Here is an 18,848-nt window from a genome sequence, read left to right on the forward strand (position 1 = left end):
CTAATGGAAGGTTGATAATCATTCAACACTATAATTCAATGAAATGGGAAGGCATGGATCTGTTGGAAGTTGGGACTTGAACCATGTTCTTTAAGATTCTAGTCCCATGAAAAGCATGCTGGAAAGTAAATATATATGCACATTTGGTTGCCAATTCTGTTAAGATGATAATATGGGCTAATCTTTCTGTAGTTTGGAGTACAATTTCCCTACTAAATAAATTTTAATAACATCCTGGTTGGTTGGGCTGAATACCTATTTCTGTGTTTATATATTGTGTGTAGTCGGTCTGTGTCGTCATCTGCGTACATTTTCCATAAAAAAGGTATCGTAGTCTTTGCCTCCACCAGTTTTTCCTGGCAAAGCTCCATGCACTTTTGTTTTTTTTAAAAAAAAGTGCTTTGCAGGGAAAATCGTTGTTCTTATGACAAAAGATTTAGTAATTGTGAGATCGATTATCTAAGCGATACATATAATTTTTAAACAATGTATCTATTTTAGAACGAATCTTCCATTATTTAGTTTAGAAGGGACAATGGAGCGTGCATTATAATTTAATCGAAAGCAGAGAACAGTTAATAAAAAAGTGGAATCAGGACTCAAATGATTTGATTATGGTCCTGTATTTACTAGAGACAGAGGAATGTGTTATTGTTGAATAACAGCAAAAAAGATTAATGCAATTACCAAGTGCAGCGCTTGCAGCAAGATTCAGTAAATATCCTGCATATGCCATTTATATGGCATAACTATTTTTCTCTGCAAGGTTTTGCTGCAAGCTATTATACCTTCCTGCTATGTCAACTGCTTTATCAAAGTACTGTGTTCTGCACTTACTGAAGTGAACTTTGCACTTATTGCCTCTACTCGATTACCTAGATAATCTAGCATCATGTTGGCTATGCTTTCACAACTATGTTTTTCCAAATCAAAGGAAATTTAAAATGGTTTTAATGAGAAAACTATTGTTTGATGGCACATATTATCATTTCATTAATCAACATGTGGAAGATCTAGTGTAGAGTTGAGAGATAAGTTGAAGTATCCTGCTAGTTACAAGTCATCCAAAAGAGATCCTATTTTTCAGCCGTAAACTGGATGAATTCATCATAAATTGACTTTACTCAATTGAAGGCTTCCCAAATCCACTGCATCTGTAATATTTGATCTGATTGCTTAGAAATGAGCACTATTCAACTAAGAAAATACCCATTATATAATGAGTCAAACTCTTCATTTCCACTCTTAAAAGTTAGTACATAGTTTGTGAGAAGATTTGTAGTTCAGGTGCTCGTTGGGATTCTGTTCGCCGAGCTGCGAATTTGTGTTGCAGACGTTACGCCCCCTGTCTAGGTGACATCCTCAGTGCTTGGGAGCCTCCTGTGAAGCGCTTCTGTGATGTTTCCTCTGGCATTTATAACTGCCACTATAAATGCCAGAGGAAACATCACAGAAGCGCTTCACAGGAGGCTCCCAAGCACTGAGGATGTCACCTAGATAGGGGGCGTAACGTCTGCAACACAAATTCCCAGCTCGGCGAACAGAGCCACAACAGTTCTGATATTGTGCAAACAACTGCAACAGCATGTTTGAGTACATGCCTTCAGTACTCTTGTTGCTTTTTAATCTGTTCCTCCAGGTCTGAATCCATGATTAACCCATATTGCCTCATTAGATATGTAAGCAAAGTTTTTCTGTGATCTGCAGAAATCTTATAATTTTGAATTCCAAAAGAGTTTTACCAGCTATTAAACCATCACTGCTAGTATTGTTGACAATGTTTAGAAGAGTTAGCAGATAGAACTTAGAGTATACTAGTTAGATTGTATTTCCTACCATTTAGCTTACATTAAATGAAATAGGTTCTTTTATACAGTGATTCATTTGTTTGAAGTAAACACTTCGACCTTTCAAACAGGCCATTCCAATATTGACTTTGAGAAAATATATTTTTTTTAAAGGAACACCATCAATGTATTCACTTCATCGGTCTGAAACTCAGGAGTGTGGAATTCTTGAGTATAGCACTTCTTGAATGGAGCTGAGAGTAAATCAAAGTTTTCTAATTATGTTTAATATCCAAGGGGACTATTCTATGTGTTTTGTGTAACTATTCAAGCATATTTTTGACACATCCGAATGAAAATGTCTGTCTCCTTTATCATTGAATTAATTGTGGAAAACCTTGGAATTTATTTTATATTTTTCATACTTGAAGGCTCATCTTAATATGAGACCCTAAGCTAAAGCCTACTTAGATAATGCCTAAATATAACACTGAGTGGAGAAAGTTCCGTTATAAGGGTGAAATCTGAAGTGACATAAGCTACAGTGAGATGTATGACAAGATTGGGCAAGATGTCTGCCAAGCAGCATTTGTTGAATCTTTTTACTCAAGCAGTGATGAGTTGCCAGTTGATACTCATTGCTTGTTAAAGACCTTTAAGAAAGTCTGTAAAGAGAAGCCTGGGAACTGTAGACTGGTCATCTGATGGAGGTGATTCTGAGAGACAGGATTTATATGCATTTGGAGGGGCAAGCACTGATTATTGATAGTCAACGAAGCTTTAGGTGGGAAATCGTGTCTCACAAATTTGAGTTTTTTTGAGGATATGTCCAACAAGATAGATGAGGTCAGTCGTGGATCTTGTCTACATAGACTATAGCAAGGTCTTTGACAAGCTTCCACATGGTAGGTTGGTTAGTAAAGTTAGAATACTTAGGATCCAGGGAGAACCAGCTAACTGGATACAAAATTGGTGTTGGTGGAGGTTTGGAGGCGTGTAACCAGCGGTGTTCCGCAAGGATTGGAGCTGTGTCCATTATTGTTTTCATTTATATAAATAATTTGGATGAGAATACAGGAAACGTGATTAGTAAGTTTGTGGATGAGACTAAAATTGGTGTAGTGGACAGTGAAGAACGTTATCTAAGAGTACAACACGATCTTAATCAGTTGTGGCTAAGGACCTAGGAGTGGCAGATAAAATTTAATTTAGATAAATGCGAGCTGTTGCATTATGGTAAAACAAATCAGGACAGGACTTACGCAATTAATGATAGGGCACCGGCAGTGTTGTTGAACAGCGAGACCTAAGAGTTCAGATATATAATTCCTTGAAAGCGATGTCACAGGAAGACAAGGTGGTGAAGAAGGCATTTGGCACACTTGAGTATAGGCGTTGGGACATAATGTTGCAGCTGAGTATTTTGCATCAGTGTTTACTGTGGAGACTGATATGGAAGACAGAGAACATGGGGAAATAAATAGTGACAACTTGAAAGATGTCCATATTGCAGAGAAGAAGGTGCTGAACATCTTAAAATGCATCAGGTGGATAAATCCTCTGAATTTGATCAGGCATATCTTCGAGCTCTGTGGAAGCTATGGAAGTGATTGCTGGGCCCCTTGCCGAGGTATTTGTATCATTGATTGCCACAGATGAAGTGCTGGAAGACTGAAGGCTGGCTAATATGGTGCCACTATTTAAGAAAGGTGGTAAGAAAAAAATGAGGAAACTATAGGCTTGTGAGCCTGATATCAGTGGTGGGCAGATTGTTGGAGGGAATTCTGAAGGACAGGCAAGGACTAATTAGGGTTAGTTAATATAGGTTGTGTGTGGAAAATAGTGTTTCACTAACTTGAGATTTTTGAAGAAGTAATGAAGAGGATTGCTGGCAGAGCAGTGGATATGATTTATATGGACTTTGGTAAGGCATTCATCAAGTTTCCTCAAAGTAAACTAAGTTAGCAAGTTTAGATCACACCGAATAGAGGGAGAGCAGAGTACAACAGGATCTTGATCAGATGGTCCAGTGGGCCAAGGAGTGGCAGATAGAGTTTAGATAAATATGAGACGCTGAATTTTGAAAAGACATATCAGGACTTCTACACTTAAAGGTAACGTCAAGGGTGATGCTGCTGATAAGAGACCTTGGAGTGGAGGTTCATCGTTCCTTGAAAGTGGAGTAGCAGGTAGATAGAATAGTGAAGAAAGTATTTAGTATGCTTGCCTTTATTGGTCAGTGCATTGAGTAGAGGAGTTGGGAGGTCATGTTGCGGCTGTACAGAACATTGGTTAGGCCACTTTGGAATATGTGCAAATCTGGTTTCCTTCCTATCAAAAGGATGTTGTGAAACTTGGAAGGATTCAGAAAAGGCTTACACGAATGTTGCCAGGGTTGGAGGATTTGAGCTACTGGGAGGGGCTGAATAGGCTGGGGCTATTTTCACTGGAGCGCCGGAGGCTGAGGCATGACCTTATAGAGGTTTATAAAGTAATGAGAGTCATGGATAGGTAAGTAGATAAGATCTTTTTCTTTACATTTGGGTGGGAAAGGTTTAGAGGGATCTGGACCAAATACAGGTAATTGGGGTCAGTTTAGTTTGGGAAACCTGGTTAGCACGAACAAGTTGGACCAAAGAGTCTGTTCTGTTTCTGTGCTCTGATGTGTACCCAACTCATCAGCTGTTTGGTAACTGTCATTGTGCTCAAATTCTAAGGCTGTGCCCACGAGTCCTAGTATTCTCAATCCATGCCAGTAACTCCCCTTGAGCACCATGGGCCCTCGCCTTGCTCAGCAGCCTCCTGTGAGGCATCTTATCAAAGGCCTTTTGGAAGTCTAGGTAGATAAAATCCACTGGGTTTCCCTGGTCTAACCTACTTGTTACCTCATCAAAGAACAGGTTTGTCAGGCACAACCTCCCCTTATTAAATTCATGCTGACTTGTTCTAATTGGACCCTGCACTTCCAAGAATTTTAGAAATCTCATCCTTGACGATGGATTCTAGAATGTTATCTACAACCGAGGTTAGGCTAATCAGCCTATAATTTTCCATCTTTTTGTCTTGATCCTTTCTTGAACAAGGAGGTTACAACAGCGATTTTCCAATCGTTTTGTGACTTTCCCTGACTCCAGTGACTTTTGGAAGATTACAACCAATGCCTCCACTATTTCTTCACCCACCTCCCTCAGAACTCTAGAATATAGCCCATTGGTGCCAGGAGATTTAGAATTCAAGGGGGTCAATTTAGAACTGAAATGAGGAGACACTTCTTCAGCCAGAAAGTGGTGGGACTGTGCAATTCATTGCCACAGTGTAGTGGAGGCTGGGACGTTAAATGTGTTCAAGGCCAAGATTTGATACATTCTTAATCTCACACGGAATTAGGGCTACGGGGAGAATGCGGGCAATTGATGTTGAAATGCCCATCAATCATGATTGAATGGCGGAGTGGACTCGATGGGTCAAATAACCTTACTTACACTCCTATTTCTTATGGTCTTCTGGTCGAATTTAATATAATTTATAATGTTATGTTTATACTGTGGAAATCTCTTAACTGGTCAACAGTAGTTTTAACATGTACACTTTTGTCAGATTAAAATGTTTGTGTACATGTTTTGCATATTTAATCAAAATTTGGTATAATATTTGTTTAGTACTGTATACTAAATTATTTAATTTTTCTGAAATGAAAATCATAAGAGAACTGGTAAAATGTAAACTTTATTCAGAAATTTGGCTGCTCTCCGTATGTAATTTTGTATAAAAGTTTGCAACTTGGAAGAATGAGGCTGCTGCAGTGAAATAACTGGTTGGCACACTTACTAACCCAATCTTAATGCCACTGTTTGAGAAAGTACAATATTGTAAAAATAATTTATGATTGGAAGCATGCTTTTGGAAACATAAATGATTATTTTAAACTTGGGTTTTTTTTTCCCAGAATTTAAATATTGGCACTAACATTCCGGAAACACACTTCAGAATCTTGAATAAATCTCTTAATGGAACTTATTATAATGTTGATGTTTTGCTGGCTGGCCAAGAAATAATTAAAGCTTCACTCTTTGGAGTAGCAGGAGAGGTATGGATGAGATGTGTAATCTGACAAATGCTATACACACTATATTACAAGACACATTGCTGTTTAAAAATTGCTTGGAGCAATTTATCATTGTACTCAGAAACAAATAGTGGAATCCTTCAAGTATGTTCACTCTGGTCTGTTTTTATTCCATCAATGTGATTGTTTAAACTTGTTTTTATATTTGTAAATTTTTTGTTTTGCTATTGTATAGGCATCATGCTTCAACAGTTACTCAAAACAAACTAATGAGTGAGAATTTCCTGAAACAGGGTTTTTAGCTAACCTATGTTTGAGATCTCTGTGCAGCTCCGAACATATATAATTGATCTAAACTGTTGCACTTTATTTCATTTTTTGCAACTGACAGCCTGCCACAGAATCATTTAATCTACATTTTATCGTGGATTTAATCAGCCATTTTAAAATGTCAGATTTGCTGCACTTAAAATGTTAGTGTATTTGTCAGAATACAGAGTTCAGGTATAGATAATTTAGACAACATTTGGTCCCTATTTTGCTCACTAATGTTCATCTGGCAGTAGCGATAGAAGTAAGTTGTTCCTTTAAATGTTCAATCAGCATTAAATGGTATGACAAAAGATATCTTAAAAATAATCCCACTGTTAACAACAGAATAGAAGCATGTAAAATTTGTGTTATGTTTATTATATATTTAATCTTTTATGAATGTAAAGGTAAATTCAGCTCCAGCAATTATTTCTTGCTGGCATTCTATATCTGCTCAAAAATGATATGTTTTGTCAAAGCAATTAATGCAGGTATTGATGTGTAAAACCATTGATACAAAGATTGGCTGGCTTACAAGTATATAAAAACTTGAAAAAAAATCCATTTTGCTTCTTTTGATTATTGATATTATCTTGTTTTAGAGCCTGGTTATCCCCATTACCAACCACCAAGAAGTAACTATTTATGAACCAATAATCCTGAAGCCTAAAGTCCTTGTGTTCCCTTGGCATCCCAAACCCAGAAGTTATCGACACTTAATTCAGGTACTGCTTTCTGTGACTCGGTTATGATATGAGTTGCTCTTTTATTTTGAAGAAACTTGCATAATCTACACAAATAGAAGGCCAACTTACCTTGTATCAAAAAGCACTAGTAGAGGTAATTCAATTCCATTCACTATATAACTGATCCAAAATAGGATGGGAGGAAGAGCATGAAACAATGGACAAAAGGACTTGGGAATGTGCAGATGAGGCTTATCTGAAAATTAGAGATAAGGGATTTGTAGAAAGGTTTAAATATTGTTTTCCTGTGAGCAAAGAAAGTGAAGCATTTTGTAGTTAAAAAGATTTGAGCAGGGTGGATGGGTTTAAAACCAGTGCAAGTTAATTATAGACAGTGAAGTTAATTACCAATAAAGGTGGAAATGAAAATTATTTTTAATGGTAGTAAATTTCAGTAGGAAATTGGATATATGCTTGGGTAAATTTGCAGGGCTATGAGCAAACAGCAAGGGTATGCAACTGATTGGAAAGCTGTTTTAAAGAACTGCAAAGTCTTATTGGACCAAACTGAAAGCGAAAAATAGTAAGATCACAGAAGGTCAGGTGGCATCTTCATGGATGCTGTCTTACCCGTTGTGACCTCCAGCATCTGCAGTAATTTGCTCTGACCTAATTGGACCAAATGGGCCCTCTCTCCAAATGATTCTTTTTGAAGAATGTGGTGCTAAAAATGCACAGCCAGTCAGGCAGCATCTAAGGAGCAGAGGAATTGGTGTTTTGAGCATAAGCTCTTCATCAGGAACCTCTGATGCTGCCTGACTGGCTGTGCTTTTGCAGCAGCACACTCTCTGACTCTGATCTCCAACATCTGCAGTGTTCACTTTTTCTCCCTAAACTATTCTTTTGCCTACGCTAGTTTCTATTCCCTTAAAAACAGAAGAAAATTGACATTTAGTTTAAAAAACAAATTGAATTCTACCTGAGGATACACTGGACTGCCTGGAAACACTTGTCTTGTGGTACAAGGCTAACTTTTCAATGTGTTGTTTCAAACAGGGAATCTTCCTAGTCATGAATGTTTGCTAGAAACTTCACAGTACATGTCTAGCCAAAATTTCCCGTATACGCTTACAAGTTGTGGTTCTTGGCAGGTGAAACGCCCCATCTGAAGCACAAAATTGGATTATCCATGTCTTATTTTTTAAGTTATTCTTTCTACATAAACTGCACAAATAGATTTTGTAAATGTCTTATACAAGTCTTTATATTTCCACAGGTTAATGGTGGAAGTGGCAACTTTACGTGGTCATCAGGTAATGAAAGTGTAGCTCTGGTGACAGTAAAAGGTGTTATAGCAACCAGTGGCAGCCGAGGTTTCAGCATTATACATGCTAGAGATGTGGAAAATCCAATTCACTTTGGCAAAATGCAAGTAAGTAATAAATCATGGTGTCCTTAACTATTTAATTCTGAAGTTTAGATTTTTCAAGCTGTCTCATTTTAATTCTGGTGTTAACCGTTTACAATAAAAATATAAATAGTAAAGTAATTGCAATTGGAAGATCTGGTCTCTTGTTCTCTTTGAACTCCACACACAATTTTTATTTTGTTTTATTTATTTAGTCTTTCTCTTGTTTCTTAGTATGCAATGGTCACGGGCACAGCATTCCCTAAAAGGTGTGCACATTATTTGTAAATGGTGCAAGCAATGTCAGCATGTCCTCCTGATAGCAGGGCATCTCATCAGTAGTAAGGGTAGGCACTTTGAAGAGCATGGTATGCATGCTGCTTTACTGATCTCTTAATTAAACAGATGCTGTGTTCATTGTAGGGGTTAACTGAAGATTGCTTCTGTAATGGAAGACTTAAACTCCATGATTGAGAGTGCAGTACAATAATATCCTTTTAGATCAAAGTATGCCTCCTTTACATCAGGTGGAAGGAGAGTATCCCACCACAGGATGAGGTCACATTTTCCAGAAATCTAGCTCCTTGTATCTGGAAACAAATCAGGAAAGAATCTGACTTGATCCAAGTTGCTACGGTGAGACTCCCATTCACAGTTTTGTTGCCATTGTCAGCACAGGACTTCATCATAACAGCAAGACAAATGAAGACCTCTCCCACTTTCTATTCCTTTCATCCAGTCATGGCAACCCCCTTTAATGAGCTTCCTACTTTCAAATGCTTAACACTGCTCTCAAATATTGTCTTTTTCTTTTGCATACTTGGTATATCAGCTGAACTATTATACCCACATGCAAATGTTGAGAACTCTTCATTGCTGAATAATATAGTCTCTTTCTCATGCAGAATAAGCTGGGCAAATGCCAGGGAGAGGATGTGCATATGAAGAAGAATGAAGTTGTTCCATGTGTTATTTACTGAAGAGATTGCTTTGGAATTCCTATAGGAGAGAAAGCTAGAATTGTTGCAGAGGGTGAATCCAGCTGCAACCATTATCTCTCTCTCTCCTTTTCTAAGTGCCAGATGATTTCCAATAGAGGAGGAGGGAGAATCTGCAACTAGAATCTACTGTGACTGTCAGTACTCCTAAACCTGCCCATGACTGCTCAGAAATTGATACCCCTGACCTTTTGGTAATGATATGAAGGAGTAAGTACAGATTGGTACATCACAGATGTAGGAGAAAGTGAGGACTGCAGATGCTGGAGATCAGAGCTGAAAAACGTGTTGCTGGAAAAGCGCAGCAGGTCAGGCAGCATCCAAGAAGCAGGAGAATCGATCTCACGGCTCACCAGAGAAAATGCATGCAACTTTGCCTGCTATAAAGAACAAAGTCAGTTATTTCTAGTGCGCACATTTCAAAAATAACAGCTGCAGACCAAGAGTAGTTTGGTGCAATGGCTGTCTACGTGGCACTTGCAGATCTAATTACACAACATGACAGATGGCCTTGTAATTTGTGCATGAGATTTATGCATAGCATCAGGTTACTGCAGTCTTGAATTCAAACTTGAAGTGAGCACCTCTTCAGGAGAATCTGATAACACCTCTTAAGGCTTCGCATACTAAAGTATTGCACATCCTGGGCTGCAGCATTTCCTGCATTTTATTAAGCTGAAATAACAACTGATTTTGGGCTTTCATGATGTTAAAACACTCCTGATGTCTGCTGTTGAACAGGTCAGTTTGGCTTCAGAAGTTTTTAAAATTCATTCAGGGAATGTGGGCTTTGTTGACCAGGCCAACATATTCCCCATCAAGAGCCTATTTGCTTCCTCCAAGTCATGACCAGTATGGAGGAGTACTGATTCATCAGCCAAGGATTGTTTGGTATCTGATAATCAGTAGGCAGATTCCTTGCCTATGTTTGACCTGATGACTTGAGACTTCACAGGATCTAGGGTTAATGTCAAGGACTCCTAGGCAATTCCCTCCTGACCATTCCACAATGCTCTGAATAAGTGAAACCCCATACAGTTTTGTGTATACATACAAGCCATTTGTTTTATAGGTTGCATTAAGGCTAATTGACAGAATACAATTGGTACTCCATTTGCTACAAGAAAGAGAATTGTGAAGTATTTTCTTGAAACCAAAAATAGAAGAATTGATATGAACTGACTCGAGTGGTATATTTTGCACCACTGTTTTAACCAGAGAAACTGTTGAGGGAATTTTGATTTGATTTATTTATTGTCAGACATACCTAAGTACAATGAAAAACATTGTTTGCGAGCAGTACGGGCAGATCATAGTAAGCAAGGACATACAGATCATAAGGTGAAAACAAAACTTGGACAGAATAAGGCATGCAAGCTACGCTGCACAGACCTGCATGAGACATCATCAGTTTTAACAAGATCAGCAGTATTTGATGTTAGAGAGTCCATTCATCAGCCTAATAATGGCAGGGATGAAGCTGTCCTTGAATCTGCTGGTGCGGGTGTTCAAGCTTCTATATCTTCTGCCTGGAAAGCATTACCGGGATGGAATGGGTCTTTGATGATGATGGCAGCCTTTTCACAGCAGCGCAATGCATAACTGGATGTATGGATGGGAGGTTAGCTTCCATGATGGTCAATACACAACAGTCTTTAGTCTCTTATGGTCTTGGGCAGAGCAGTTGCCATACCAGGCAGTTATGCATTTGTACAGTGTGATTTCTACAGGGTAGCTGTAAAAATTGGTGAGATTCCTCATGGACATGCCAAATTTCCTGAGGTGCCTGAGAAAGAATAGTCGTTGTGCCTCCTTTACCATTGTGTCTACATGGGAACTTCAGGACAAGTTGGAGTGACAATAACTGACAAGAAACTTGTTTTTCTTCACCCTCTCAACCTCAATGTGGATGGGGGCATGTTCTGAAGTCAATGATCAGTTCTTTAGTTTTGCCAGTATGAAGAGAGAGGTTGTTATTATTGCACCATGTTACAAAGCTCTCTGTCTCCTTTCCAGGTTTGAGTGTTGCACTTTATTATCTGGACACAGTAGATTTTGGAATTTTTGATACGATGAGCACTTGCCCACTAAAAGAAACCCTAATTTCTATTCTAGCTAAATAAATAGTGTGCATGGATAGACCATGGAAAGTCTCCCCATATGCTTCAAATGAATGAGCTAGGCTGAAATTGTGTGTGATTTGTCTTACAGATTTAATTCCGTATTTTCAATTATCCTTAGGTCAATGTGCTGAGACCAGTCAGTATAGAGTTTGTCCAATCCCGTGTAGAAATTGAGGTTGGTCAGACCCTCGATCTACCTATCATGGTTTATGGGCTAATGGATACTGATGCTATGGAAACGGTTCCAGTGAATAATTGCACATTAATGAACTTGGCAGTGGAGATGGACAAGCAAGGGGTATTCAAGGTCATTCAAGGTACAGTAGAAAGATATTGTTTTGTTTTTGTTTCATAATAAATTGGATACTTTTTGCTTATCTTTCAAACAATTAAATATTAAATCATTATTCAAGTCTCTTGCATGGAGCTTTATTGATGCAAGTTTGAAAATGTTGGCATTTGGACATGTTTGATTTGAGAATAAGATTTAACAGCAATCCTGTGAATCATCTTATCATGGAATATTTAATAACATTTTGCTGCAAACTGAATTTCATGTCATTAGGCAAGGTTCTGCCTGGAGTACTTATTTTTTTCAACATTAGATCAGAAAGTCAGAAGAACTGAATCAGTCTGGGTAAAGCATGTAGCTTAAAAATAGACTGAGAGTTGAATTCTTGTTAAAATTGCTTATTTTTGTATTCCAAAGCATTTGGCTATATGCATTTTGGTTTTCCTGGGTAATCTGCCATTTCTTTGTAATTTTTGTACTTTTTCTCTTGTACTTTGTTTTATTAATCTTTGCTGGTGTTGCAGTTGGTGTTATCATTTGTGCTCAACACTTAGAATGACTAAGACAAATTCTTCAGGAGCTAAAAAGTACAGGTACAGTGATACTCAGGTTTCAGTCTGTACCCATCACAATACTGGCAGGTTGTAGATTTGTCTACCTATACCAGAATGTGTAAAATGGAAGCTTCCTTTCCATCATGCTTTTATGGTAAAAGGTATCAGATTTGTACACTAGTTGCATGATGACTTCCAGGCAATATCTAAGCTTGAATTAAAATATTATTACTCTGGACCTGAAAACTTTTGTACTGCTTGACACTAAGCCATTTAATTAGGTGGTTTGTGGTACAGACCAATTTCGGTCAAATATTATATTTTTGTCAGGAATGACATTTCTTGCATGAAAACAAATTGCTGGAAAAATTCAGTATCCTTGGAGAGGGAAACAGTTAACATTTAGAGTCAAGAACTCTTTGAAATCAAGGAATTCCAGTACATTTTTATTTCAAATTTCTAGCGACTGTAGTGTTTTGATTTTATAGTATTCTTTTCCTTACTCTGTTTCCCTGGGTTTCTTTGTTTTACTCCATTCAAGATGGTTAAAATGCTAACCCATATAAATGTATCGGCACTCTATAGGAATATGAGCAGAACTAGACCATTCTGCCTCTCAAACCAACTCCATCATTCAGTTAAATTATGGCTGATGTGTATCTTAACTTATCCTTCTTCATTCCATACCTTTTAATATTCACTCTCCATTTAAAATGTTAATTAACTCCACCTCAAATTTGTTTTTAAGGGGAGAGCCTTCCCAATTTACGGGTGGCTCAGTGGTTAGCACTGCTGCCTCACAGCACTAGGGTCCCAAGTTCAATTCCAGTCTCAGGTGACTGTCTATGTGGAGTTTGCATATTCTCCCCGTGTCTGCGTGGGTTTCCTCCCACAGTCCAAAGATGTGCAGGTCAGGTAGATTGGCCATGCTAACTTGCCCATCGTGTTAAGTGCATTAGTCAGAGGGAAATGGGTCTGGGTGGATCCCTCTTCAGAGGGTCGGTGTGAATGGTTGGGCCGAAGGATCTGTTTGCACATTATAAGGAATCTAATCTAATCTCATTTCTACTTCCCTTTGTGTAATAAAGTGCTTCCTGATTTTGACCCTAAATGACATAGCAGCACAGTGGTTCAGTTGGTTGACACAGTAGCTCAGTGGTTAGCACTGCTTCCTCATAGCGCTAGGGTCCTGTACAGTTTCTTCAGCTGTACAGGGCCCTGGTGAGACCACACCTGGAGTACTGTGTGCAGTTCTGGTCTCCAAATTTGAGGAAAGACATTCCTGGCTATTGAGGGAGTGCAGCATAGATTCACGAGGTCAATTCCTGGAATGGCGGGATTACCTTGCGCTGAAAGCCTGTAGCGACTGGGCTTGTATACCCTTGAGTTTAGAAGACCTGAGAGGGGATCTGATTGAGACATATAAGATTATTAAAGGATTGGACACTCTGGAGGCAGGAAACATGTTTCCGCTGATGGGTGAGTGCCGAACCAGAGGACACTGCTTAAAAATGCAGGGTAGACCATTTAGGAAGAGATGAGGAGAAACTTCTTCACCCAGAGAGTGGTGACTGTGTGGAATGCTCTGCCCCAGAAGGCAGTGGAGGCCCAGTCTCTGAATTCATTTAAGAAAGAGTTGGATAGACCTCTCAAGGATAGTGGAATCAAGGGTTATGGAGATAAGGCAGGAACTGGATACTGATTAAGGATGTTCAGCGATGATCATATTGAATGGTGGTGCAGGCTCAAAGGGCAGAATGGCCTACTCCTGTACCTATTGTCTATTGACCTGGGTTTGATTTCAGCCTCAGGAAACTGTCTATGTTTGCACATTTTCTGTGTCCGCGTGGGTTTCTTCCCACAGTCCAAAGATGTGCAGGTTAGGTGAATTAGTCATGCTAAATTGCCCATAGTGTTGAGGAATATGTAGGCTAGCTGTGCTAGTCAGGGGAAATGTAGAGTAATAGGGATAGAGGAATGGGTCGTGGTGGGATACTGTTTGGAGGGTCGGTGTGGAATTGTTGGGCCAAATGACCTGTTTCCACACAATAGGGGTGCTATGATTCGAATTTAAGAATTGTGCGATCTTGTTCTGATCTTTCACTGTGAAAGCTAGTAACTTTGATCCATCTACTCTATTTTTTTTTGTTTTATTCATGTAGGATGTGGGTGCCACTGGCTGGCCAGCATTTATTGCCTGTCTCTTTGTTTCCCTTAAGGTGGTGGTGAGCTGTCGCCTTGAACCACTAGAGTCCATATGCTGTAGATTCTCCCACAATACCCTTGGAGAGAGAATTCCAGGATTTCGACCCAGTGACAGTGAAGGAATGGAGAGGAACTTGCAGGTGGTGGTGTCCCCATGTATCTGCTGCTCTTGTCCTTCTAGATAGAAGTAGTCATGGGTTTAGATGGTGCTATCTAAAGATCTTTGGTGAATTTTTACAGTGCACCTTGTAGATTGTACACACTGCTGCTAATGAGCAGTAGTTGAGGAGGGAGTGGATGTTTGTGGATGTGGGACCAGTCATCTGCTGCTTTGTCCTGGATGGCATCAGGCTTTTTGAATGTTAGTGGAGCTGCACCCATCCAGGCAAGTGAAGAGGATTCAGTCACACTCCTGACTTGTGCCTTGTAGTTGGTGGACAGGCTTTAGAACCTTAGGCGGTGCGTTACTTGTCCCAGTATTCCTAGCCTCTGACTTGCTCTTATAGCCATTGCGTTCATGTGGATCCAGTTGAGTTTTTGATCGGTGATCCTCAGGATGTTGATAGTGTGGGGTGGGGGGAATTCAATGATGGTAAGACTATTGAATGTTATGGGGCAGTGGTTAGATTGTCTCGTTTTGGAGGTGATCATGGCCTATCATTTGTGAATATTACTTGCCACTTGTTAGCCCAAACCTGATATCTGAGGAATTACAAATGGTGCTGAACATTGTGTAATCATCAGTGAACATCCCCAGTTCTGACTTTATGATACAGAGAAGGTCATTGCTGAGGCAGTTGAATATGGTTGGGCATAGGACAGTACCATTGAGGAACTCCTTGCAGATGTATCCTGGAGCTGAGATGACTGACTCCAACATCTACAACAATCTTCCTATGTGCCAGGTACCTATTGATTCCACTTTTGCCATGGCTCTTTATTGTCACATTCAGTTAGATGTGGCCTTGATGTCAAGGGCTGTCACATTCACCTCCCCTCCAGAATTCAGTTCTTTAGTCCATGTTTGAACCAAATCTGGCCTGTGGTCAGGAGCTGAGTGGCCTGGGCAGAACCCAAATTGGGCGTCGCTAAGCAGGTTCTATTTGATCATCCCGTTGATGACTCCTTTCATCAGTTTACTGATGATCAAAAGTAGTCTGATGGGGTGGTAATTGGCTAATTGGATTAAATATGGGCAACTTTCCACAATGTCAGGTAGATACTAGTGTTGATACTGTGCTGGACTAGCGTGGTTAGAGGAGCAGCATGTTCTGGAACACAAGTCTTTCATCCTATTGCCAGAATATTGTCAGGACTCATCGCCTTTGCAGTATCTAGTGCCTCCAATTGTTTCGTGATATCATGTGGAGTGAATTGAATTGGCTGAAGATTCATAGACACTGGCAGAGTTTGAATGGATCATTCACTTAGCACTTCTAGCTGAAGATTGCTGAAAATGCTTCAGCCTTATCTTGATGTGGTTGGGCCTAGGACACTACCATTGAGGTACTCCTTGCAGACGTATCCTGGAGCTGAGATGACTGACTCCAACATCTGCAACAATCTTCCTATGTGTTGGGCCTTTCCACCATTGAGGATGGGAATATTTATGGAGCCTCCTCCTCCATTGACCATCACCATTCACAATTGGATGTGGTAGAACTGCAGAGCTTAGATCTGATCTATTGGTTGTGGAATTGTTTAGTTGTGTCTCACTTGCGGCTTATGATGTTTGGCGCGCAAGTAGCCCTGGTTACTTGATCCCCCAGGTAGACAGTTAATTTTTGTGTGCCTGGTACTGCTCCGAGCACGATCCCCTTACTTGATGATCATGGATGAGTCGGGGATATGCCAGCCTATGAGTTGTAAATTGTGTTAGAGTACAGTTCTGCTGCTGTTGATGGTTCATAGGACTTAATGGATGCCCAGTCTTCATCTGTTCAAAGTCTGTCCCAGCTTTGGACAAAAGTGGCAAAGTCTTGGATAAGCAACCCTCACTCTGGCACATCATCCTCCATGCCGTGACTGTACTGATAACAATGGGGTTCTGGCAGTGGTCCATAACTGCCCTCATCTTATCCATGAACAACAGGTTAATAAGAGGTGACTTTGCCTGGGAGGCCTCGATATCCAGCCATATTGATGACCTCTGTACCCCAACTGATACAGTGTATTAATTTATTTGGGGCTATTTCAGAATATAAGATCAACTTTGCAAAATCAAGGTTATGCCTTTGGGGACCTCCTGGAAATGCCAGAGGTTGAAAGTGGCCCGAGGTTCCCTCTTAAATGGTCACAGGTGGGGTTCTGATACCTAGGCATTTTTATTACCCCCAATCGCACACAAAAGACAGCAGGGAACTCAAGTGATAGGTCCTGATGTCTGGGAAATCAACTCCACTCCATGCTTGAGGCAACTGCAATTTAGTGAGTTTGATGAGTGGTCACCCATGATGCCAGACAAGGATTTAAACCAACCCATAAGTTTCTGCAGAGTTGAACTGGGAAACATTATAGGAGCATACATGTGCGATAAAGCAACAAGGAAGGACATTCATATTAATGAGGACTATTTGGCCCAACCATTAAATTGGAAGAGCCTCCCATCTCTGGAGATCCGCCTAATGTTGTCAAACAAGTGAGCAAAGTTAGTCCGAAATAACCGATCAAACATGGGGTAATAAAAATGCCTCAGTATCGGAACCCCACCTGTGACCACTTCAGAGGGAACCTCGGGCCACCTTCAACCACTGCCATTTCCTTGAGTTCCCCAAAGGCATAACCTTGATCTTGCAAAGTTGATCTTATATTCTGAAATATTCCCAAATATATTAATACACTGTATCAGCAATCCCACTTCCAGAGCGGTTATGTGGATGTTCTGACGAACGGTCTCTGCCAGCGGCTCTATCACCAACGTAAACAACAATGGTAAAAGGGGGCAGTCTTGACGTTTACCCCTACCAATCCTGAAGTTCCCAGACTTCACCCTGTTGGTGATGACCATGGCCAGAGGATGGCAATATAAAACCTCCACCCACCTAGCCAAGACCCCACCCAACCCAAACCGCTCTAAGATATAAAAGAGATACAGCCATTCCACCTGGTCAAATGCTTTCTCTGCATCTAAGGAAATCTCCAACCCCTGAATTGATCATTGCTGACATACTTCGACCATATTCAGCAACCTTCTAATATTATTAGAAGACCTACAGCCCCTTATAAAACCTGTCTGGTCCTCTTTGACAATATAGAGCAACACCTTCTCCAATCTCCGCACCAAGATCTTAGACAGAATCTTGAAATCTGAATTTAATTGAGAGATGGGCCTGTATGAAGCACAATCCTCAGGAACCTTTCCCTTCTTAAGAATGAGAGAAATACTAGCTTCTCTCCAAGATGGTGGTAAGCATTCATGCATACAGGAGTGATTGTACATCTCCAACATTGGCCCTGACAGAATCCCTATAAACTCCTTATAAAGCTCACCCTGGAGACCATCAGGGCCAGGCGCTTTCCCACTCTGAAGTTGCCTAGCTGCCTCCTGTATTTCCTGAACTATCAAGGGGGCATTAAGGAAAGAGGCCAGTTCCTAGGTTACCCCTGGGAGGTCCAGGTTCCTAAAGGCTTCCATTTTAGCCCACCTGTCCTCAATTTTCAGACCAATACAATTCAGAGTAAAAACTCCGAAATGCCTCATTAATCCTTTTGTCGTCATACGTGAGAATCCCGGCGCTGTCTCTAATTGCAGTAATGGATTGGGGAGCATGCTTTTTCCTAGTCAGATACGCTAAATACTTCCCTGGCCTATCTCCATACTCGACCAGTCTTTGTTGAGCAAAAGCAAGTTCTTTCTTTGCAGTTTGTGTAAGTATTGAATTCATGGCAGTCTGAGGGCCGTGATCCACTGTAGCTTATTCATTGAAGGCCATGCAAAATGTGCTGCCTCGGCAGCTTTCAGCTGCGTCTCAAGTGGGCGTTGCTGTTCCTCCGTCTGTCATTTCTAGCTGAATAGGAAATAGCTAATCCCCTACCAAATGCTTTAGCAGTCTTCTATAGCATAGATGGACTACTAGCTGTTCCAGAGTTGATGGTCAAGAACTCCTGAAACTCCTTCAAAAAGTATTCCACAAATTTGGAATCCTTAAGGAGAAAAGGATCCAGACACTAGTGCTGCAACCCTAGCTCCTCACCCTTGGCCTTAACCTCCAAATATGCTGCCATGTGATCAGAGATAGCTATGTTCCCAACTTTACCACTGATAATCAAATCCAGAAGGGTCGGGGGATCCAGAAGAAGATCAATCCTCGTGTAACATTTGTGTGGGTTTGTAAAAAGGTGAAGTCCCTGCCTGTAGGGTGAAGACATATCCAAATATCCACCAGCCCCAACTGCTCACATGAGTCAACCACCTGCT

At 40.3% G+C, this 18,848-nt stretch overlaps 1 protein-coding gene across 1 annotated transcript in view; it reads left to right on the top strand.

The window, feature by feature from the left end:
* Nucleotides 1-18,848, top strand: part of LOC140491205 (nuclear pore membrane glycoprotein 210-like) — a 187,561-nt gene that overhangs the window by 42,097 nt on the left and 126,616 nt on the right. The window contains exons 10-13 of the mRNA XM_072589184.1: nucleotides 5,734-5,874; nucleotides 6,768-6,890; nucleotides 8,128-8,283; nucleotides 11,499-11,697. Coding sequence (XP_072445285.1) covers nucleotides 5,734-5,874; nucleotides 6,768-6,890; nucleotides 8,128-8,283; nucleotides 11,499-11,697 — 619 coding nt within the window. The remainder of the gene's footprint in view (nucleotides 1-5,733; nucleotides 5,875-6,767; nucleotides 6,891-8,127; nucleotides 8,284-11,498; nucleotides 11,698-18,848) is intronic.

Source organism: Chiloscyllium punctatum, chromosome 19, assembly GCF_047496795.1.
Source record: "Chiloscyllium punctatum isolate Juve2018m chromosome 19, sChiPun1.3, whole genome shotgun sequence".
NCBI classification, from domain to species: domain Eukaryota; kingdom Metazoa; phylum Chordata; class Chondrichthyes; order Orectolobiformes; family Hemiscylliidae; genus Chiloscyllium; species Chiloscyllium punctatum.